Raw genomic sequence first — 23995 nt, 5'->3', positions numbered from 1 at the left:
ATATGCAGTTAAAAAAGCTAAAGCTGCCTATGGTTAATGCACATAATGCATTCTGATGCTTGGCGTTGGATTCCATGGTGTGGTCGTTGGGGCTGCCAACTTTTTCAACTGGTTCCTGCAGCTGTGCCTCTCACTGCAGTTTTCTGAGCAGATGGCTTTTCTGACTTTGCTCTCCATGATATGAAAAGAAACCCCTGTTTATTTCTGCCAGTGGGTTTTGGGTCCTTGACAGACTTCTTAAATGCTATTGGCCAAACATCTTATGGACTGGGGCCCATAGCAATGTAGTGTTCTTTTCCATTTCCATTGTCTCTCATGAACCAGGAAAATAGGTGTGGTGATTGTCAGGTAACCTGCTAGACCCACGCTGAGCACATGGGGAAATGACAAATGGTGCCTCTAGCCAATATTTTGTAGGAGGGATTTCAAACACATACTGAAATGTCAGATTTGCTTAAATAAAGAACTCAGTTGCTCTAGTTCAAATAAATCCATTTTAAAAGGGGGGGGGGATGGAATGTGTGGTTTGGATAGTGATGGAGAAGTCCATTGAAAAGCATGGGATGAACAAATGATTAATTGCACCCATGGCACTTTCTCAAAATTCCAGATATGCTCACTGGCTCACAGATGTTAGCAGCCCCTGATTTATAATGTTCAAAATGCTTCACACACATCCTAATAGCAGCCCTTACAATAACCTTGCAAGGTAGGTCAGTATCATTGTTTTCATATTGCAGACGGAGGGAGCTAATAAAGAGAGAGTGGCTTGCCTTCAACCATTTAATAAGTTTGTGACTGAAGCAAGGTTCCAGCTGAGAACTTTCTGCTGTGTATTGCAATCTCTTAGCTGCCATGGCATCTGTCAGTTTTAAGGAAATTAATAAATGCATATGAGCAAGATCTCACTATATCCGCCCCACCTCCCATCCCAGTTTAAGGACTGGGGAAACTTGGATAATAAGTTGTCACAGTGGTCAACCTGTCATGGCCTCAAAAGTCTCTCATTTGCTTATATTGTAAGGACTTGAATTGATATTGAAAGTTCATTTAAGGTGGTGGAAAGATTCCATAAATTATTTCTGCCCAGTCCTGAAGTATGATTCAATCTGCTCCAAGGACCTTCCTTTGGTTTCGGGAATGAAAAACGTGAAGATAAGGTTCACTATGCAGATGGCCCCAAAGAAGAAGAAAGGAACCTCCAGACCATACTGTGCCTGGAAAAGAAAAAGAAATTATCCTTTGGACAAGGAGAGAAAGAGCACATGGGGCAGAGTGAAAAGTACTTATTTATGCATTAAATCTATTTCCTAGATGCTCCTCCCACTTTTGACTGTGGCCTTGCCCACTAGTCATATGTTGCCCCTGTGGTAAAAAAAAAACAAAACATTCCCCAACCCTGCTCTAGACCCTGGTGAGGGTACTGAGACTTTGGCTTCATTCACACCACTATGCGCCATGGTGGTGCTATGATGCCACTTTAAACAGTCATGGTTTCCTCCAAAGGATTCTGTGGGTTGTACAGTGGTACCTCGGGTTACAGACGCTTCAGGTTACAGACTCCGCTAACCCAGAAATAGTGCTTCAGGTTAAGAACTTTGCTTCAGGGTAAGAACAGAAATCGTGCTCTGGCAGCGCGGCAGCAGCAGGAGGCCCCATTAGCTAAAGTGGTGCTTCAGGTTAAGAACAGTTTCAGGTTAAGCACGGACCTCCGGAACGAATTAAGTACTTAACCCGAGGTACCACTGTAGTTTGTTAAGGGTGCTAAAGGTTCCTAGGATCAGGGGTCAGACTGTTAAAGCAGGTTAGGGCTGTGTAAATGTTACCAGCTTAAAACACCGCTAGGTCCTTTTTCTCAGTTTCACCTGAAGCTGGGTTTGTGGGGAAAACACATCAAACCATAATATTCCATAAGAAATGACACGATAGATACAGATTGTGGTGGGGCTGCACTGAAGGTGAATGGGGGTGTGTACACAGCCCCTTTCTGTGGCATATCTTGCAACATGTATGAAGTCTCTTCTTCAGGGCTGTCTTAAGCATATGCGGCGCTGAGGTCCAAAGATCCACCTGGCGCCCCCCAAGGCAACATTTTTTAGGGGGGGACCCCAAAGTTGTTGACATTTTTTTAGGGTGGGCCAGCAAGGTGCACACAGCAGAGCTGGCTGGGCTGGCCACCTCAGCAGCAACAGAGGAGCCTGAGGCGGCGGCGGCGGCAGAGCAAGGCTGGGGCCAGGCGCCTGGGGGGAGGGGTGGGCAAGGAGAGCCCAGCACAACAACAGTCGAGCCTGAGGTGGTGGTGACTGAGTGAAGCCAGACGCCTTGTGTGAGCAGCGTGCTCTGGGCGGGCCTCTTGACGGCTCACCAATCCCAGGCACGCAGGAGAGTGGAGTCAGCCGGCTGCCTCAGCACCTCGCTTGCCCACTCTGACGGACTCTGCTCCACTCGGCAGCGGCTGTCGGCTCTTCCCAATCCCCGGACTCCAAATCTCGGCCCCAGACTCTCGGCCTGGCACCCCTGAGAGCCCGCGCCTGAGTGCCCCGCACCCCTTGCACCTATGAGTAAGATGACCCTGCTCTTCTTCCTCTACTTACCTTAACCAACAGAAAGACTTTTGTCAAGACAAAGGCAGTCAACCAGCTCACAAGCACACACAGCCCAGACACTGTCCCTCGGGCCTTCAGTGGGAGAATCTCAGCCATCAGCAGCCAGGTGATGGGGCCCCAACCGATGGCATAACCTACAGACAGGAAAGAGGAGCCCCTCTGAAAAACCTGGAAGAGGTGAGGCCTCAGGCAAAGCTGAATGACTAGTCCTTCCTCAAACATGTTAGTGTGGCAAACCAAAACAGCTATAAATGTCAATTTTGATTTAGTTCTGTTCTACAACAGCAGGTGTAGGGAAGCTTTGGCATAAGGAGAGCCCTGCTGGCTCAGAGGAAAGGCCCATCTAATCCAGTATCCTGTTGTTATAGTGGCCAACCACATACCCCAAAAGGGAAGCCAACAAACAGGTTCTGAGCACAACAGCATTCTCCCAACTATTGTTCCTCAGTGACAGGTACTGGAGGTAATACACTTCCATCATGACTGGTAGTCATTGACAGGCTCCTCTTCCTCCATGAATTTGTACAGTACTCATTTAAAGTCATCCAAACCGGTGGTCATCATTGCCTCTTGTGAATTCCATAGTTAAATTATCTTACTGTGTTTCTCTGATCTGTCCTGCATCTTCCAACGTTCGGCTTCACTGGATGTCCATGAATTCCAGCATTATGACAGACAAGAGAAAAGTTCCTCTCTTTCCACATTCTCCACACCTTGCATAATTTTATACTATAAATGCCCTGTGATCCTCAGTTGAAGGATGGTATATAAATTTAATTTGCAATAATAATAAGCCACATCAAGCTACTGCTTAAAACATTCAGAGGGTATCTGGGTGGCTTCCTGTTCTTGACAATAACATACCTACAATGAAGACCATGGTGGCGATCAGAGGGATGACGGTGAGGCCACTTATCCAGCTGGTAGCCAGGCCCTCGTGGCTACTACTGTTAACCATAATTGCTGAATTATGGGAATATTGAGGTATGAAGTGGATGTAGAAGCCCAAAGTCAAGTTTGAGGCAAGCATAATGATGGCTGTCAAAAAAGAAGAACAACAGTGTGAGATGTGAGGTTTTTTATGTCTGGGAATTTCCTCAACCTGCTCATTATTTCACACCCAGTCTTTGGATCCTGACATTCTAGGGAGATGGCCCTGTGGCTAAGAACCTACTGGGTTTCCCCCCCTGTAAAGTGCTTGGGGTAGGAGAACTTTGGCCTACCCCATGGATGTTGCTGAACTACACCTACCATCCCTAGTGTAGTTTAATGACCAATCTCTCTTCAGAAGGAACTCCAGAATTGTAGCTCTGTGAAGGCCATAAGGGGTTTCCTTAACAGCTTTCAGTACCCTTAACTACAGCTCCCAGAATTCTTGTGTGCAAACCATGACTGTTTAAAGTGGTATCATAGTGGTTTAAATGTGTGGTATGAATGTGGCCTAGGCTGGCAAAGGCAAATGCTGCAAAGCACCAGCGGCCCATTTTACTTTATTGGGTATCTGGTTTGGGGGTGATGGGGAGAGAATGCCCACCTGCACCCCACATGTTCAGTGCTTTCAATTTAATACTTTCTCTCTCCACGCCCCTCTCTCCCCCACCCCCCAATGATTAAGCCAAACAATTCCCCAAAGCTGGTTTTGACTCTGCAAAATAGATCTATAGATGCACCAGGTGGGGTGTAATAAGAGTGGACAAAACCTGCACCTGAGATACACAGAAGAACCTTCCTTCCGACTTTGTCCATTGAGAAGGTGGCAACTGCCACTGATGCTAAGCGTACGGCCCCCACGATAACAGCATCATATTGCGGCTCCTGCAAAGGTAAAAGGAGAAACAATTTAGCGTATCTGAGGCTCCTTCTTCCCTGAGTCAGCATTTTCTTAAAACAGACACACACAGCGAACAGGAGATAACTGGCCAAACTGGACATGATAATAAATCCTCCCCCGCCCCCAACCCATTTCCCCTTTTTCTCGTGTCTCTTTAGGTTGTAAGCCTGAGGAAAATGAGAGTTGTGTTTTTTTTCTGTTACGAGAACGAATTTAATAAACTAAGAATGATATTATATTTTTTCTTAATCAATAGTGGATGTGGATGAGGATGAGGAGCAATTTTTATGGTGATTCCAAATGCCACATTTAGCTTCAAGTCTAGTTTGGTGCTGGGGTGTGGGGAACGTACAGGTTGTAAAGGTATTTTATTTTATTTATCACCTCTATATGCCGCCTTTTCTCAAGGTGGTGTACATTGTTTCTCTCCTCCCCAATTCATCCTCACAAAAATCCTGTGAGGTAAATTAGGCAGAGAGATGGTGACTGGCGCAAGGTCACTCAAGCAGCTTCATGGCTGAGTCAGGATTCGAACCCTGGTCAGACGAGATCGGGCGTGTTAAGGGTAGTATGGGAAATGATCTATAATGAAATGAAAAAGGTACTTAAATGTACTTTTTCCAAAAAACCAGAGGCCTTTCTCCTGGGCATTGTCGGCCAATTGGTGTCAAAGAGGGATAGAACTTTTTTTATGTACGCTACAACAGCAGCAAGAATACTCATCGCAAAGTATTGGAAGACACAAGATCTACCCACTCTGGAAGAATGGCAGATGAAAGTGATGGACTATATGACATTGGCCGAGATGACAGGCAGAATCCGTGACCAAGGAAAAGAGACGGCGGAAGAAGAATGGAGAAAATTCAAAAGTTATCTTAAGGACTACTATAAACTTAATGAATGTTAGAGTGTTGTGGTTTTCAGGAACAAAGGGATACAGTGATATAAGGTCAGAGTATAGAGAGGACTAAGATGACAGAGGTTGGAAAGTAACAATTGGGAGTTGCTATAAAATTATGGACATTGGGATGCAGAAAGGGGGGGTATGGGGAAGTCCCAGAAAAGAGGTTGATGAAAATACGCTATGAAATTATACATGTATGTTTGTCTTTTTAAGTGTTTGTCTGTTTTCTAAAATTTTGTAAAACCAATAAAAATTTTATAAAAAAAAAAAAAGGATTCGAACCCTGGTCTCCCAGGTCCTGGTCCAACACTCTAACCATTGTGCCACAATGGTAGAAACTAAACACACAGTGAACAAGCAGCGCCCTCACTTCTGTAGGCTGATTTGGTATTTGATTCCCTCAATGCTGTTAAATTAGAACTCCCATCAGCCCATCAGCATAGGCAATGGTCAGGGGAGTTGCGGGGCAGGGGCTGTCTGTATAATGAAAAACTTTAATAAAAACATGGGGAAACACCCTCCCCTTGGGCAGTGATACTGATGTAGAACAGAATGTCTCTCCTTTCATCTGAGGAACGTTGGAAGGCATGCTTTAAAGACTAAATTACATCTGCTCCATAAATTTAAATCACTCTCTTACTACTTTAAGCAGTCATGGCTTCCCCCAAAGCATCCTGGGAACTGTTATTAGGAGGCCCCTTCACAAATGAGAGTTCGCAGGATACTTCAGTGGAAGCCAAAAAAGGAAGGCAGTGGGTGGAATGGGGGTGGGGACAGGTCCTGAGGAGAATTTTGGATAAGTGGCTAGCTTACCAATATGACCTCTGTGCTGTTAAATATCACCTGCAAGTATACAAGAATGGGGGTAACCCCTGAGAGCTGCTGCAGGAACCTCATCAACAAGGTGATAGCCAGCGGTTTCCAGATGTAGGGCTGCTTGATCTCTCTCCAAGAAATTGGTCTGTTCTAAGGAAATATGGATACAAACGGCTCAGACAGACCCATTTCACACACACCCAGGAACAAGGTCAGGATTTTGTGGAATGGCCTCCAAGGAATGAATCATAGAATCATAGAATCATAGAGTTGGAAGAGACCACAAGGGCCATCGAGTCCAACCCCCTGCCAAGCAGGAATGATGCCTTTCCTTTTGCTTGGCTCTCCCTTTCGATAGACAATTGCTCCTATGTGTAGGGAGCCTTTGGCCTTCCAGGAAGTGCTGAAGTACCATTCTCCCCTGGGAGTTGTAGTTCAGCAGCACCTGAAGGGTCAATGGCTCATCACTCCTGTTCTACATCAAGAAGAAGACAGATTCACATCGCACTTGAGGATTCGTTGCCTTCCAGATGAACAGAGGAGGAATTGCTGTGGGAAACTATTTCCATTCAGGGGTATATTCTAGACTTGGCCAACCTCGTGCCCTCTCGGTAGTGGCGCCCTCCCTGTGGAACTTCCTCCCACCAGATGTCAAAGAGAACAACAACTACCAGACTTTTAGAAGACATCTGAAGGCAGCCCTGTTTAGGGAAGCTTTTAATGTTTGATGTATTACAGTATTTTAATATTTTTTTGGAAGCTGCCCAGAGTGGCTGGGGAAGCCCAGCCAGATGGGCGGGGTATAAATAATAAATTATCATTATTATTAATATTACTAGATGTTTTGAACTACAATTCCCACCAGCCCCAGCAAGCATAGGCAGCTCGGCAGGCTATTTCAAAAGCTTCAAAGGTGGGGAAGACAGTGCGGGGGAGCCAGGGTCGTCTTAAGCATATCTGGCGCCATGGTGCAAGGATCCCTCCGCTGCCCCCCCCCCGTTTCCTTCTAGGCAGGCAGTGGCTGGAGGGCAGCTCCTCCAGCGGGGCGGAGGCTCCTGGTGCGGCGCGGCATGGCGGAGGCAGGTGAGGGCGGTGAGCTGATGTTGGGAGGCACCACGTCCAGCCTCTGCCTCTTCCCTTGCACCCTCCAGAACTTGGTGCTGTGGAGCCCCACGCCACTAGCCTCTATGGCTAAGACACCCCTGGGGAGAGTGTGCAATATGACTACCATGTTAAGTAATTGTAGCTTTAAAACTCCAGGCCACTTTGCAAAGGAATCTGCCAGACTGCAGATTCTAAAATGGGCCACTGACCTGCCCCTGGTCATAATCCTCTTGGGTTGGATTAAGTACTGTACTTTTCCATGTATAAAACTATGTTTTTTACTGGAAAATTATGTTTAAAAATAGGGGGTTGTCTTACACATGGGTAGTGCCTAGCGGGGACGTGGGATTTTCTTAATTTTTAGTCCCCCAAAATAGGGGGCATCTTATACACGGGGGCGTGTTATACACGGAAAAGTACAGTAAGTGAGATTTAGAATCTGAGTAAAGGCAGATTCCTCCTCCAGCTCTACTTTTGAGACACAAGAGTGTAATTTGGGAGCAGGAGGAACAGAAGGAGATCAGAAAATTGGGGTGGTGCCACTTTAGACTTCTCCTAGTTAACTGCAAACTGCAAGGCAGTTTTTATATTACATATTTTATATATATATATATATATATATATATATATATATATATATATATATACTTTCGTAGATTTTCACGGGTACAGGAATGCAGGTTTTGGTGTCTTCGGGTGTCTTCCCGTGTAAGAGTTGGGGTGTCTAGGCGACGTTTCGACGAGGTCTCACTCGTCATCTTCAGGCTGGTGCTTTCGGCTTCTTGTTACTGGAACAGAGCAGGATCTCAGTGTTTGAGTTCCTATAAATACTGTTGAGGGGGTGTGGTGTATAGCCTCCAACGTTCTGGGCAGGGAGGAAGTTCCCAGGTTAGTGTGTCTTTTCTTCTAATCTAACATAATCATTCTCCCAGCAGACAAAGGTAATGCCACTGTTGTGATGAACACATCGGACTACCAAGCAAAACTATCAAATCTACTCCAAGACCCTACCTACCAACCTATAAAAACAGATCCCACCACCTATCTGGAAAAAACCACCAAATCCAAAATAAAAGCCTCTCCTATCAGTGAAGAAATCCAGCTAAGAATCATCCCCAGAGAAAAATCATCCAGATGCCCCAAACTCTACGGTCTCCCCAAGATACACAAAGAAGGAACACCACTCAGACCAATAGTCAGCTCCATAGGCTCACCTCTACAAAATCTCGCTAAATTTCTCGCTAAGCAACTTCAGCCCTATGCAGAATCTATCGCTTCACACGTTACAAACTCCTTCCAGTTCATAGAAACAATAAAGAAGCAAAACCTACATCCCGACGACCTACTTGTGAGCTTCGATGTTGTATCTCTCTTCACACAAGTGCCCATTAATGAAGCCTTGACAGCCATTCAAAACAAATACAATCCCCCCGAATACATCCTGGACCTGACCAACCACTGCCTAACCAACACGTACTTCATCCACAATGGACAAAGATACAAACAGATAGAAGGAGCACCTATGGGATCACCCCTCTCACCGGTCATCGCAAATCTGTACATGGAACACTTTGAAACCAATGCTTTAGACAAGTCAGAACACAAACCCAAACTTTGGCTCAGGTATGTTGACGACACCTTTGTAATTTGGCCACACGGGAAGAAAAAACTAGATAGCTTCCTCACACATCTCAACAGCCTACACCCCAAAATACAATTCACTATGGAAATAGAAGCCAACAACCAACTTCCCTTCCTTGACGTCCTAATCTACAAAAAACCTGATGGCTCCCTAGGACACACTATCTACCGGAAAAAAACACACACCAACCGCTACTTACATGCACAATCACACCACCACCCTGCACAAATAAACTCCGTAGCCAAGACTCTCATCTCCAGAACCAAACGCCTGGCTGACAAAGACCACTTGACAACTGAGTTACAGAATCTTTCAAATGTGTTAATCGCCAACGGATACCAGCAAAACAGGGTTACGAAGCTAATCCAAAAAGAAACACCCCCCAAAAAGCAAGACACAGAAGAAAACAATGGCATGGCCCTCCTTCCTTATATCAAGGGCACTACAGATAAAATTAGCAAAATCCTCCATAAACACAATATCAAAACAGCCTTTTGCACCAACCAAAAAATAGCCAATATCCTCAGAAACCCCAAAGATAAAATCCAGTTAGAAAACCAAGGGGTCTATGAAATACCCTGCAAAGTCTGCCCAGCCACGTACATTGGACAAACAAACAGACGAATAAATGCACGTATCGCAGAACACAAGAATGCCGTCAAAAAAGAAGAAAAAACTTCCTCTCTTTACCAACACATGAAAGAAACAGGACACGAAATTAATTTTTCAGATTCCAAATTGCTCTTTAACATGGAACACCACCACAAGAGAATAATCATGGAAGCCATCGAGATAGAGAAACACCCTCACAACATGAACAAGCGTGACGATACGTCCCGCCTGCCAGACATCTGGAAAATAGCCCTCCCCACAAAAACCGACACCAGAACCAGAGGCACACAGAACGCCATCTCCAATCAACCACACCAGACCCAAACCCAGACCCTCTCCACAGATAAATTACAGACACCATCCAGTAGCCAAACCATAGTGGCACCTCCGGATGCTGCACCCCCCTGCAATCCCTACACAGATCTGGCTGGCACAGGGCACAAAACCACAGCTCGCCCCTATACACGAAGCCAAGCCAGAGCACAACTAAGTGCAGTACAGCCATCTTCTCAGAAAAAACTCTTCACAAGGTCAAGAGGTCAAGACACGAAAGCTTTAGCAACTAATCCACACCTAATGACCCTCCTAAGTGGTACTCAGAATATCACTCAAGAAATCACTCAAGATATCCCTCAAGTAAATAATGAACAAAAGAAGAAAAGACACACTAACCTGGGAACTTCCTCCCTGCCCAGAACGTTGGAGGCTATACACCACACCCCCTCAACAGTATTTATAGGAACTCAAACACTGAGATCCTGCTCTGTTCCAGTAACAAGAAGCCGAAAGCACCAGCCTGAAGATGACGAGTGAGACCTCGTCGAAACGTCGCCTAGACACCCCAACTCTTACACGGGAAGACACCCGAAGACACCAAAACCTGCATATATATATATATATATATATATATATATATATATATATATATATTATAGGGTGGGTTGGAGTATCATTTCCCATCATTTCGTAGCAGTCATAGCAGTAAGTAAGGAAGGGATAGGGGGAGAAATTTGGTTTGGTTCCCAAGTTCACTGTTTCCAAAACAATATACAGTGGTACCTCAGTTTACGAACTTAATCCGTTTTGGAAGTTCTGTTCTTAAACCGAAACTGTTCTTAAACCAAGGTGCTCTCTCCCTAATGAGGCCTCCTGCAGCTGGCGCCCTTCCACCGTTCGGCTTCCATTCTTAAACCGAGGTAAAGTTTGCAAACCGGGACACTACTTCCAGTTTTGCGGAGTTCATAAGCCGAATAGTTCGTAAACAGGGCTGTTCTTAAACTGAGGTACCACTGTACAAACTAAAACACAGCCCTCCTTCAAAATTCACACTTTGCCAAATTTTGCAGGGCTCCACTTCAGCCAAGAAAGATGTATAAAAATGAAAATGCTAGGCAAAGCATCCATAAAAATGCATATATGGATGAAAATTGGTTCAAAAATGCATTGAATTAGAGAAAATTGGCCTTGCCAAAAAAGGGGGGGGGGGAATTAGGCAACATTTCATTAAAAAAAATGTGTACAGAAAGAGAAATTCACACAAAAATGCTGACAAATTTTCACAGGAGCTTTTTTTTTTGTAAGTTGCAAAAGGATGTGAAAATGTGGAGAACGGAATTTACGACTGAAACAAAGGAACTGAAATTGACATGTTCGTCCATCCTTCCATTGCACACCTGCTCACTGAAGCTTTCCTTGATTCGCTCGTATTCCCACCAGTACTCTGCATTTGCTCCTCTCAGCCATACCAGGGCATCAAGGGCCTTATCCTCCTTCCCCTTGGAGACCAGAAAACGAGGTGAGTCAGGCATGAAAGACAGCAGTACGACCATGAGAAGGACGGGCACCTGTCCAGCCACCGCCATCCAGCGCCAGGGAACAACGAGGCCTGCAGTGGGAAGAGGACAGCTGCAACAGTAATAAACAACCATACCCCTCTATTCCCCATGTTCAGAGATGGTGTAGTCCACACTTGGGGAACCTTTGGGCCTCCAGATGTTGCTGAATTACTGCTCCCATCATCCCTGGCTGTTGGCCATGCTGACTGGGGCTGATATAGTTCAAGAGTATCTGGAGGGCCAAAGATTACCCATACCTGTTGTAGTCCTTTATCAGCTGGAAGACACCATGGTGATTGCCCCAGCTTTGGGCACAACAGCTTAAATGTACGGTAATTCTGGTCCTTTATATCATCTTGGGAAGGCCTACAACATTACTGCTGGATCCCCTTTCTCTCTCCATTCCTTTACCAGGCAGGCTGTTTCAAAAACCTTACATGTTCTGACTTAATTGGCAGGCGCCCTGAGCGACTGCATTATCTCTACCCAATCTGTTGTTTCGATCTTGGGTTTTGCAACCAAGAGCCTGACTGAGACATTATCGGCTCCCCAATCCTGTCCAGTGTGTTTGGTCTTCCGTGGGCACTTCCTGGCTCTTGCGTTACGCAGTCCTTGCCTCTTGAATGTCAACCTGAACATTTACAGAAAAGGTTGCCTGGCCCCTGAAAGAATAACCTGAAGAGCCAGTGTGCTGCAATGGTTGAAGAGTTGGACTACGACCTGGGAGGCCAGGGTTCAAATCTATCTGATTCCAACAGGAAGTGCCTTTTGTGACTCCAACCATTGGTTCATCTAGCTCAGTAATGCCTGCACTGGATGGCAACAGACCTCGAAAGGTTTCAGATGCAGGTCTCTCCCAGCCTTAACTGGAGAAGCTGGGGACTGAACATGGCACGCAAAGCAGATGCTCTGTTATGGTACTATGGCCCTTTCCAGGAATATAAGAAACCACCTTATGTTGAGTCAGCCCATTGGTCCATCTAGCTCAGCGGTTCTCAACCTGTGGGTCCCCAGATGTTGTTGGACTACAACTCCCATCATCCCTGAGCTCTGGCCTTGCTAGCTAGGGGTGATGGGAGTTGTAGTTAAACAACATCTGGAGACACACAGGTTGAGAAAGGTTGATCTAGCTCATTACTGTTTGTACTGACTGCAGCAGTTCTCCAAGAGTTTCAGACAAAGGAATAAGAGCCTGCTGGATCAGGCCCTTCTAGTCCAGCATACTGTTCTCACAGTTGCCAACCCGATGCCCCAATGGGTAGCCCGCAAGCAGCACCCAAGATCAAGGGCACTCTCCTCTGGAGTCTTTCACAGCCCTACCTGGAGCTACTGGCTATTAAACCTAGGACATTTCTACATGCAAAGCAGATGCTCTGCCACTGATCTGAAGCCCACGCCCCAGACATTGGCTAAGCTCTGATAACCAATGTGTGTTTCTGCCAAAGGTCTGAGAAAGGGTTAAATGCAGAATGACTTCAAAAGATCAGATAAATAGCTTGTGAAATTTCCAGTGTTTCTCCAAACAAATAAACAAGGAGTCACTGGGTTGGAAACCCTGCAATTTGGGGAGGTCCTGAGCTGGTCTTACTTGTCCAACCAGAAGACTAGGCCCCTGTATTGGAAGAGGGGATGCAAGACTCTGGCAGGGGGAGGAGAAGGATACCTTAATCCTTCCAGAACAAACAAAGCATTCCAATCATCTCTGAAGCCCAGTTCTCCTGTCTGAAGACACCACTGATCTAAGGACCACTAGCCGCTCTATGTTTAAGCCAATAGTCTGATGCTGATCCGTTCCTCCAGAATTCACATCTATTACTTGCCTAAAGCATAGAGGAAAAGGGCACCCAAGACGGCCATGATCTGAGGGCAGGAGCCCAAAGCTCCCCGGACTCCAGGGTGAGAGATCTCAGAGATGTACACCTGGAGGGACAGAAAAGGAAGGTAAGTTGCCAGAATTTTAATCAGCAGAACAGGGGTGTCTGTGTCCAAGTAGGCTTTGCACAGAGTAGACCCAGTGAAATTAATGGACCTAAGTTAATGGATGTAGCCACAGTTAGGGATGGATGAATCTATCAGTTTCAGCTCCTCTCAGTTTCTCGTTTTAACAAGCATAATGTCAGTCATCCATGTTTGTACATCAGCCTGCGTTGTTTTTTTTATAAATAACATGTCCTCGAAAAAAATCCATCAACATTTTTTGTGCAAATGTCTCCTACTCTACATGTTATTTCTGAGCAGTTTTGCACTTCTGTAGGTTATTTTCACTGATGTATGCATTGATGCACTTTACCTTAGCACATACATTTTTTGAGGCATTGCGTGGCTGGAAAACTGTAGTGCAAAATCCAGATGAGTGGGGATTTTGTAGAATGGCTGTGTTTTGGTTTAAATATTGTGTTGGGAATTGCATTTTTTTAAAGTTTACATTTTAATGAGAACTTAATTTCTCCCCTGTTCCTTGCCACATACTGTCGGATGCAATATGCCTCTGACTCCCAGTTGCTGGGAATCATAGGTGTAGAGTACTCTGAGTTGCACTCAGGGCCCTACAAAGGTAGGTTAATATGAAAATCAAACAGCTCATTATTGTCAACACTGATTGGCAGTGACTTTCCAAGATTTTAGCCGGGGAAATTTTCCCAGCCCCATCTGGAGATAACAGGGACCTTCCACATAAAAAGCAGGTGCTCTACCACTGAGCTACGACTGTTCCCCTAAAATTAAATTAAGCTTTCCAGTCCTTATGGTTCCGAATAATGGTCTGGTCAAAATGGAAAAACTTGGGAAGCTGCCTTCTACTACGTCAGATGCACTGCTCCAGTATTGTTGACTTTGTTAGTGGCTCTCCAAGGTTTCAGACTGGGGATATTCCCAGCCCTACCTGAAGATACCAGGGGTTGAATCTGGGGCCTTCTGTATGCAAGGCAGATGCTCTCCCATTGAACTACAACTCAGGACACCTCTACCTCCAACTTCCCTATTTTAAATATTGCTTAACCAAATTACACTGGCTCAGCCAGTAAATGGAAGAGGAGGGAGGTGTGTGGCAAAGACAATTATCACTTTACCATCCAGGCTCTTGGGCACATGCCTGAAAGCAGCTGCAGAGGCAAGAAAATCTCTATGACCCATCCAAGTTCCAGTGTGGGCTTGGCAATTCCTGGATGTTTTCTGGGAAGAGAGACTGGTTATTACACCACTCTCAGAATGGTGGTTTTGGGAGGTGAACAGGAGTCTCCTAATGACTCATGGCACCCTGAACAAACTACCGTACACTTCCCAGGATTCTTTGGGAGGAAGCCATGACTGTTTAAAGTGGCCTCAAGGTGCTCTCAACGTATGGTACACAATTTGAGTTTGCTGGAATGAGATTGAACCTCAAGGAAAAGTACATTGTTGACTTACTGGGATGGAAGCAGAAGTCACTCCCCCAGCAAATCCTGTTAACAGCCTGCCCACCAGCAGCATCCAGGTCCCTTGGGCACTGGTCATGAAGAGATATCCGATGACAGATGGGACAGCAGAGAACATGATGCTCAGCTTGCGGCCCAGGTAGTCGTTGAAATACATGGTGCCCAAACCACCTGCTGCGACTCCAAGGGTGAACACAGACTGCCAGACACACAAAGAAACAGGGGCAATATGTTAGGAAAGCAAATTTGATCATGATGGTGGCCTGAAACCCTAGAAATAGGAGTGCAACTAGTAAGCTTTGAATTCAGCACCCTGAGAAATCTGGTCTGGGGGGGAAATAAATTTTCTATGATGAAGGAAAGATTTGAGGGAGCTGGGTATGCATAGCATGGAGAAGAGCATTCTGGGAGCTAATATAAGGTAGGGCTGCCATACGTCCGGCAAACAGAATATGGCGGTATTGGTTGTTTGAGATTTTGCAAAAAAAAAAAAGACCTCAACAACTTTTGTTCGAATTGCGTCCGAAATATGGCCACCCTAATATAATGGCTGAAGTGCTGTCACATGGAAGATGGAGCCTCTTGTTTTCTGTTGCTCCAGAGGGCAGGATCTGAACCAATAAATTCAAATGATTAAAAAGAAGATTCCGACTAAGCATAAGGAAGATATTTCTGACAGTAAGAGCTGTTTGAGAACAGTGGAATGGACTCTCTCAGGAGGTGATGGACTCTCCTTCATTGGAGATTTCTGAACAAATGCCAGGTGGCCATCAGTTGGGGATTCTTTAGCTACAATTCCTGCATTGCAGGGGGTTGAACTAGATGACCCTTGTGGTCCCTTCCAGTGGCGGAGCTTCATGCTCTGGCACCAGGGACAGAGATCAGGCGTGGGCGTGGCTGGCGCGCATCCTGAGGGCATGGCACACCGCCTGCAGGGGCGTGGTGCCCAGCACGGGTGGTGGTGGGCAGCTGCGATGGCGCTCCATCGGGATTGCGCTGTCGGGGGTGGTATGCTCCCCCTGCCCCCCTCTTCCTCCGCCAGTGGTCCCTTCTAGCTCTCAGGGTGATTAGCTTCTCCTATATAGAACTATGAGTATTTTGCCCAGGAAGGAAGCATCACAAGCAAGTCTAGTGGGTTGTATGGTCTGTTCATTAAAGTTGTGTTTGTCTTTGGAGTCGGCAATGACACCTGAACAATTACTCTCACTAGAATGAAGATTACAAACTAGGGGGGCTGGGATAGGTTGTGGAAAATAGGCAGAGCTGACATGCCTCTTAAACCCACCCATCAACTATATTTAAGTATATTTGCATATTGTTAAAGCCTCAGTGTAGGCGATGTTAAGAGAAAGAAAGGAAACATATGACATTATGGTTTAATCAACAAAAAACTCCCACATTGTCAGACAGGAAGGCCACTTTTAACACAGCCTCCTCTGCTAGAGCAACACACTGGAGCCAAAGCAGCAGCACCCAGTGGATGTATTTATCTCTGTGCCCTACTGGTTAAAATTAACATCCGTTGACTAATCTGATGGATTTGCAGATCGCTTCCCAGATTAAAATTCTTAGGCCTAATCATCTCTGCAAAATGCACTTGTTTAATTTTGCAGAATCCTAGAGTTGGGCAGGGTCTTGTAGGCCATCTTCTAATTCAGGTCCCTGGAAAATCTTCCCAGGCCAAGGAAATGTAAAGAAACTGAAGGTACATTCTTTCACCTTTGGTGGATGTGCCCAAGAATTAAGGCTTTCTGGGAAATGATATATAATGAACTGAAAAAGGTATTTAAATATACCTTCTTGAAGAAACCAGAGGCCTTTCTCCTGGGCATAGTTGGCCAATCGGTGTTAAAGAAGGACAGAATTTTCTTTATGTATGCTACAACAGCAGCAAGAATACTCATCGCAAAGTATTGGAAGACACAAGATCTACCCACTTTGGAAGAATGGCAGATGAAAGTGATGGACTACATGGAACTGGCGGAAATGACTGGTAAAATCCGAGACCAGGGAGAAGAGTCGGTGGAAGAAATTTAAAGATTATTTACAGAAATATTACAAAATTAATGAATGTTAGAATGATGTTTGATTGAAGTTAAGTGGTTTCTAGCTGTAATGATATAAAAGAATATGGAAAATTGGATTTCTAAATAGTAAAAATTTAATGTTACAATATATTAAGATTAAAGATCAGGATAATAAGGAGGGAAAGAAATTGCTGAATTAATTAATTGAATTGGAACACAAAAAAGGGAGGTATGAGGAGGTCAGGGAAACAAGGATATGAATGTAAGATATGGAAAGATTGATTTTTTTATTTTTATTTTTTCCCTTTTTTCTGTAAGTGTACTTACTTTTTTATTCTGTATTTTTCTTGTATTTTTATCTTTTACCTTTGTATTTTTTGTTTTTATGTAATTCCTCTTTCTGAAACTTTAATAAATATTTTATAAAAAAATAAAAAATAAAACGTTTTATTTGCAGCTGTTAAAAAAAAAAAATCTTCCCAGGCCACAACCCTCACCAGCCATGCTTTGCATACTCCTCGAGTGGTTGAAATGAGCTGGATGAAGGCAAATACCTCAAGGAATTGCCTCTTTCCATATGAAGCAACTTGGACTCCGAGATCATCTTCTGAGGCCCTTCTTTGTGTGCCTTCTCCACGAGAGATCCGGAGGATGGCAACACGAGAACGGGCCTTTACGGCAGTGGCTCCCTGTGTGTGGAATGCTCTCCCCAGGGAGGTTCATCTGGTGCCTTCATTATACACCTTTAGGCACCAGGGAAAAGCATTGTTCTTTAACCCATGCCTTTGGCTGATTGACATCCACTGCCCTTTTAAAATGTGTTGGGGAGGAAGGGATTATTGGATTGTTTTTATTATTTATTCTCTGTTTTTACATTGTGGTTTTATGTTCTAACTGCCATGAGACCTGCAGGTATATACAGTGGTACCTCAGGTTAAGTACTTAATTCGTTCCGGAGGTCCGTTCTTAGCCTGAAACTGTTCTTAACCTGAAGCACCACTTTAGCTAATGGGGCCTCCTGCTGCTGCCGCGCCGCCGGAGCACGATTTCTTTTCTCATCCTGAAGCAAAGTTCTTAACCTGAGGTACTATTTCTGGGTTAGCGGAGCCTGTCACCTGAAGCTTATGTAACCTGAAGCGTATGTAACCTGAGGTACCGCTGTATATTCATGCATTCATTCATTCATTCACCCCGCCCACTCTGAGCGGCTTGCAACACATATAAAACCACAGAAAATCATCAACCATTAAAAGCTTCCCTATACAGTCATACCTCAAGTTGAATGTGCATGTTGAATGTGTTGAATGTGAACGGAGCACGTTACTTCTGGGTTTCGCCGCTCGCGCAGATGCTCAAAATGACGTCACGCGAATGCGTGGAAGCGGCGAAACGCGACCCACACGCGCGCAGACGTGCCGTCATGTCTTACGTTCCATTCAGGATGTGAACGGGGCTCCGGAATGGATCCCGTTCGCATCTCAAGGTACCACTGTACAGGATTGCCTTCAGATGTCTTCTAAAAGCCGTGTAGTTATTAATAATAGCATTTGCATTGTAGTTCCACCCATTTTTGCCTCTAGCCCCTCCCACAACTGCTTTGCAGCCTTTGGAAAGTTATCCAGGGGGGAATGTGGCCCTTGATTTATTATTATTATTATTATTATTATTATTATTATTATTATTATTATTAATTTATTTATACCCTGCCCATCTGGCTGGGTTTCCCCAGCCACTCTGGGCGGCTTCCAACAGAATATTAAAATACGATAGTCTATTAAACATTAAGAGCTTCCCTAAACAGGGCTGCCTTCAGATGTCTTCTAAAAGTCTGGTAGTTGTTCTTCTCTTTGACATCTGGTGGGAGGGCATTCCACAGGACGGGTGCCACTACCAAGAAGGCCCTCTGCCTGGTTCACTGTAACTTGGCTTCTCGCAGCGAGGGAACCACTAGAAGGCCCTCGGCACTGGCCCTCAGTCCGGGCAGAACGATGGGGGTGGAGACGCTCCTTCAGGTATACTGGACCGAGGCCGTTTAGGGCTTTAAAGGTCAGCAGCGACACTTTGAATTGTGCTCAGAAACGTACTGGGAGCCAGTGTAGATCTTTGCAAAAAGGTTCCCCACCCCTATGCTAATCCAACCACAAGGTCATAGAAGAAAACTTAAGAGTAAGAACATATCCAGGGCTCATCAGGTTCCAGCTGAAGACTTCCAAAGCAGAGTCGTCTATTCCTCCTCTTGGTAATTGGTTTGTTGCTAAACCTCTCTTACTGACAATATAATTTTCCTAACGTTCCATCTAAACCTACCCTCCTGTACCTGAAGCCTATGAGATCCACTTCTGCCCTCTGGAGCAGCAGAGAACCATTTTGTCCCCTTACAGATTTGAAAAATGCAATCATGTCCTCTCAACAACCCTGCAAGTGAGGTAGAGTCGACCAATCCAAGATACAGCAACTTGCCCAGAAATAGAAGGCATATCCTTGCTTCAGCCTCACCCCCTCACTCAGCTTGGATTCTTCCATTGCAAAGGTTGAAGCAGATTCTGGGGGGCAACAATCTTTCGGTTGAGCCCAGGGCTGCTGGGTCTCCTAAGGCTCACGTGATGGCATATAGACCAGGGGGTGGAGCCTACCAGGATGGGGTGGGGCTTGGTCAACATGGAATGGGCCAAATCACAAAAAGGCACACACACCCCGTCACCATCAGCAGTGAAAGAGTGAGTGAAGATCTACATCAGGAACAAGGGGGGTGGGTGGGGATAAGGACATTCTTTGGGAACAAGGGTGGGTGGAGACTAGCAGCACTTCCTGTATAGCAAAAGGCCGCTGTAGAAGTGGCATGGGCGTGCTGCCAAGGAAGTGGCAGATCTGGCCTCCAAGAAGCATGCTGCAGCTGCCACTGGGTAGAAGCGATAAATTTATTGGAGGGTGGATCTGTTTCCCCTCTGAGTCCTTCCACCCTTGTGGATCCTGCTTCATAGGTGGACCAGCCCTGGCTAGCAGCAAAAGTTCCCAAGCAGAAACTAGACCACCCCATCAGTCTTAGATTTTAATATTTCCCATGGAGACCCAGAGAAAGAGGCTAAAACCCTGCAGCTTTGGGTCATATTTTGAGACCTGGCACCCCTTGGGAACACTGCAATCCAACCGATGGCATGCACCTCTCAGGTCTATTTCTCCCGCCTTTCCTGGTGGCTGGCCATTCTTACCCCAAACCAGGATGCCGTTGCCTCTGTAAGTCTTAAGTTGCGGACCAGAGATTTTTCCAAAGCAGGGATGACCGGGGAGGTGTAGACTAAAGCAAAACCAAAACTAAAGTTCCCAAGCACAGCAGCGAAGGTGGCAAGGAAGAGCCGATGGTTTTTAAGAGTCCTGGAAAGGAAAGGGAGAGAGAAGAGAACAATTATGGAATGACCAATGTGGTCCATCACGGATGTTGATGGCAAGAGAGTTCCTGTATTTTTATGAGTTTGGTGGAACATAGGAAGAGCCCGGCTGGATCAGGTCAAAATTGGGTGGCCAAGGCAGCCATTGGCAACATGCCCCTACCAGGCTGTCAGGCTCCTAGCAACTTGCCCAGGGTTGCCAGGTACTGGTTCTATCATTGAGTGGAGCCTTCCTCTTTTGCAGCCCCATCTTATCGTCCTAAACTCCATGCACCTGCCCTCCATGCAGGCTGAATCCAACCCTCCAAGTCTCTCTGTATGGCCCCCTGAACTTTCTCCAGGCTTCGCACCGCTCCTAAGCCACACCCTCTTTTAGTGCTTTTTCTTGGCTGAAATGTGTCCTTGAACTCTTATGTGTTAAGTATACTTGTTTAATTGACACTGAAATGGTGAATGCCTGTATGTATATTACTAAGGATTGAACTGGAAATTTCCGAAACTAAAGAAGAGCAACAGGAGCTTTCTGCTCTCTAGCAGGTTGATAATTAACTGTTGATGTCTTCTGGTTTGTCTCGTGACTGACTTAGATCACATGAAAGAGATAAGACTGATCTTTTATGCATATGTTAATCTGCGGGGGGGGGTCTCTGTTTTGTGTGAGTTGAGTTCTCAAGCAGCCAATAACAAAGGATGTGATAATGAGGTCTCTCCTAAAGGGAAAACAGCTCCAGGCTGTAATGGAGGTTGTGGGAGAGACAGACCCTTGGTTTCATATTTTATAAGAAGCCCAACCTGTGTTGGGACATGCACATGACTGTAAGGAATTGTTTTGGATGTATCATTAATGTTTTTGTACCTGTTTTGAAAGAAGATCTGGTTAGTAAAGCTTTGAACAATACTTATGGGTCTGGGCAGCGTTTTTCCCCAAGAGGAGTTAGTTTTAATGCATCCAATTGCTTCAAGCTGCACAATATTAATATCTGCAATATTATCATGCTTCTTGCTTTACATGTGTTACTTCACCTGCTTTTCCCTCTGGCAAATCTGGCCATTGCTGGCATGTAACCCTTGCCAGAACTGAATGTCTTGCCTCAGGCTGAAAATGTTTTCTCCCACTCCTGGGTCACAGAAACACAAACAACACATTATCAAAGTACATGATGTTTTGTACAGGAACCGTAAGCTAAACTGTCAGCTCCCTAGCCACCACCACCAAGAATCCTGGGACCTGTAGTTTTCCCTCCACAGAGGCACAATTCCCAACACCCTTTCAAACTACAGTACCCAGGATTCTTTGGGGGAGGGTGAGCCATGTGCTTTAAACATGCGTTAGATATGCTTTAAAAGTATGGTGTGGATCTGGTGCGGGATGAGGACCAGCAGCTTACGTCAAAAGTATTCCAGGAAAGTGGGATTTAAGGGGGAAGAGTTATAAGCAAGAAAGGTGTGCCTCTAGGCATGAGAACGGAAAAAAGGGAGATGAAATTAGCAGAGCTGTCTTAAGAGAGGCAGAAACTGTACCTGTAATATTCTTGCTCTGCCTGCTGAGCATCTTTCTCCTTCAAGCTTTGATAATCTTCTCTAGGCTCCCTGCAGAGGAGCGGCTCTTTGCTGCGGGGATCCAGGGTGGCTCAAGGTGTGCCTTTCCCTCTCAGAGAGAGATGGAGATGCAACTGGAGGGCACAGAGCTGTTTGCCCAGTTGTTCCCCCTCCCTCTGCACCCAGAGATGCTGTTTGCCTTCCAGCAAATCTTCCTTCCCCAAATGGGCAAGGAAAAAGCAGAAAAGGCAAAAATAATAGCAACCGTGGAAAAGACACCAAACGAAGTGTGCTATTGGGGGGGAATCTCTGTTCTGGTTGGTCTAGCAGCAGACCAAAAAGAGGAAGTCAGGGAGGATAAGCAAACAGGGTGTAGAAATAAGATAACAGAGGAGGTATCATGCTTGAGCTGGATGACAAAGATAGGCAAATCAGATGGGTGGGATACAAATAATAAACCAATCATTATTATTGTCATTATCCTTGTTATGTTAGAAGAGAATCTAGGTCCCTTGGGCTGTGTACATGCCATACATTTAAAACACACATCTCCAAAGGATCCTGGCAATTCCAGTTGACTCCTCACAGAGCAACTACTTCCCAGCAGCCATAACAATGATGGGGGGATGTGATGCATGCTGTGTATGCAGTGTTTGTCCTCCCCCAATAGGTCTCTCCCCCAAGGTCAACTGGGGGAGGATGCACCCTGCAGCTAAGCCCCTGCCACCACCTTCCCTCAGTTCCACCCACCCACGCACCCTGTTCCACCCTAACCTATGGGCATTCCAGTATCTGTGGCAAAAATCTTATCACATGCTGGATCCCTGACAGGAATTTTCCCAAGTCCAAGACCCCTTAAAGATTCCCACCCAGATGCTGCCTAAACAATTTCGCCAAATACGAGCCCATGACCCTTCCCAAGGAAGGTCTATTCTACTATCAAGCAGCTCCTTCTGTTAGGAAATCTCTCCTAAGGTTCATTGTGAATGAGCAAAGCTTGACATAGGTCTGAACCCAGTTTGTTCCGCAAGTAACTTGTGCCCATAATTTTAAGTGGGTCCACTCTGTGTAGGGCTAGTATTGAATACAACCCAATGCTTTTTAATAGTGACACAACAGGCTATCATTCAGTAGGTGATGTATCTGCTTTTTACTAACCCACTGGTGGTCTCCCCCACTCAATTGCCACAAAGCCTTGAAGGAGGATGAAAGCTGTCCACAGGATCAGCCCAGCCATTTGACTGCAGCATCTATATCTTCCGGGGATTGGGAGACCTGTGGCCCTCCAGATGTTGGTGGGCTCCAGTTCCCATCATCCCTGATCTTCAACAATGCTGGCTGGGACTAATGAGTCCAACATCTATACACAGGGCCACTGAGGTTCTCCATTCCTCACAGATATACTGCAGCCACATATACTGGGATCACATCACATGAAAACAGCAAGCCATGTGTATGTGAGAAACTAAGAAGTTTTAGGGGCATTAGAACTGCCAACCTTTTTCTTACCAGCTTTACTCTTGTGCTATCTTTTTAACTGGCCAAAAGCCCTCGGTTTTCCTGAACTGCTGTGTGCTGGAAGTGGGGGAAACCACAGGCTGCATTTCCCCCACCTCTCCTTGGAATAGCTCAACCTGTTGAATTTTTGCTTGGTGTGCAGGTGTTGCAGGCAATCGACTTAAAACAGGGCATAGGGCACCCTTAAGGGTGGTTCATTCTGGGAATCTCCACTTTCAGTGGAAACAGCCAGCTTGCTTTTGCTTTCCAAAAGAAGCAGTGCAAACATTATTGCATAGTTACTGGTTAGGACTTGCCAAACCTTTGCTAATTTGCGTGGCTTGCCTAGCGGCTTCACTACATACTTTTAGGCACCAGGCAAAAAGCTTTCTTTTTAGCCAGGCTTATTAACATTCCATGTTCTTTTAAATGTGTTTGGTTGAATGGGGTTATTGGCTTGTTTGTTTGTTTTTTGTTCTTGCTTTTATTATGTGAACTGCCCTGTGATCTTTGGATGAAGGGTGATATGGAAATTTAATAAATATCAATAATTATAATAGTTCAGCTACTGTGCTGTCTTTGAATCTTATCCACTGCACTTTGGGGGGGGAGGGCTTTAACACAAAGGCATGGGGAACCTGTGGCCTTAGAGAGGTTGATGGACTACAGTTCCTATCTCCCTCAGCCAGCATAACCTGTGACTAGGACTGGGGGAGAAGTTAGTTTCTGCACATTTAAAGACGAATCTATCTGATTTGAACTTTCCAAAACCATGTGCAGATC

At 45.5% G+C, this 23995-nt stretch overlaps 1 protein-coding gene across 1 annotated transcript; it reads right to left on the bottom strand.

The window, feature by feature from the left end:
• Positions 1-769: 769 nt before the first annotated feature.
• Positions 770-19388, bottom strand: SLC2A6 (solute carrier family 2 member 6). Its single transcript, XM_081180020.1, has 9 exons — positions 19251-19388; positions 14756-14962; positions 13171-13270; positions 11189-11400; positions 6155-6307; positions 4313-4421; positions 3471-3644; positions 2595-2740; positions 770-1217 (listed from the first exon to the last, which is right to left on the bottom strand). Exons 1-9 carry the CDS (start codon positions 19311-19313, stop codon positions 1077-1079), a joined length of 1305 nt encoding a protein of 434 aa, XP_081036146.1. The 5' UTR covers positions 19314-19388; the 3' UTR covers positions 770-1076.
• Between the last annotated feature and the right edge of the window lie 4607 nt (positions 19389-23995).

This window comes from Podarcis bocagei (assembly GCF_964188305.1).
Source record: "Podarcis bocagei genome assembly, chromosome: Z".
Taxonomy (NCBI): Eukaryota; Metazoa; Chordata; class Lepidosauria; order Squamata; family Lacertidae; genus Podarcis; species Podarcis bocagei.
The sequence above is the reverse complement of the archived record's forward strand: the minus strand, read 5'-3'. Positions and strand labels throughout refer to the sequence as shown.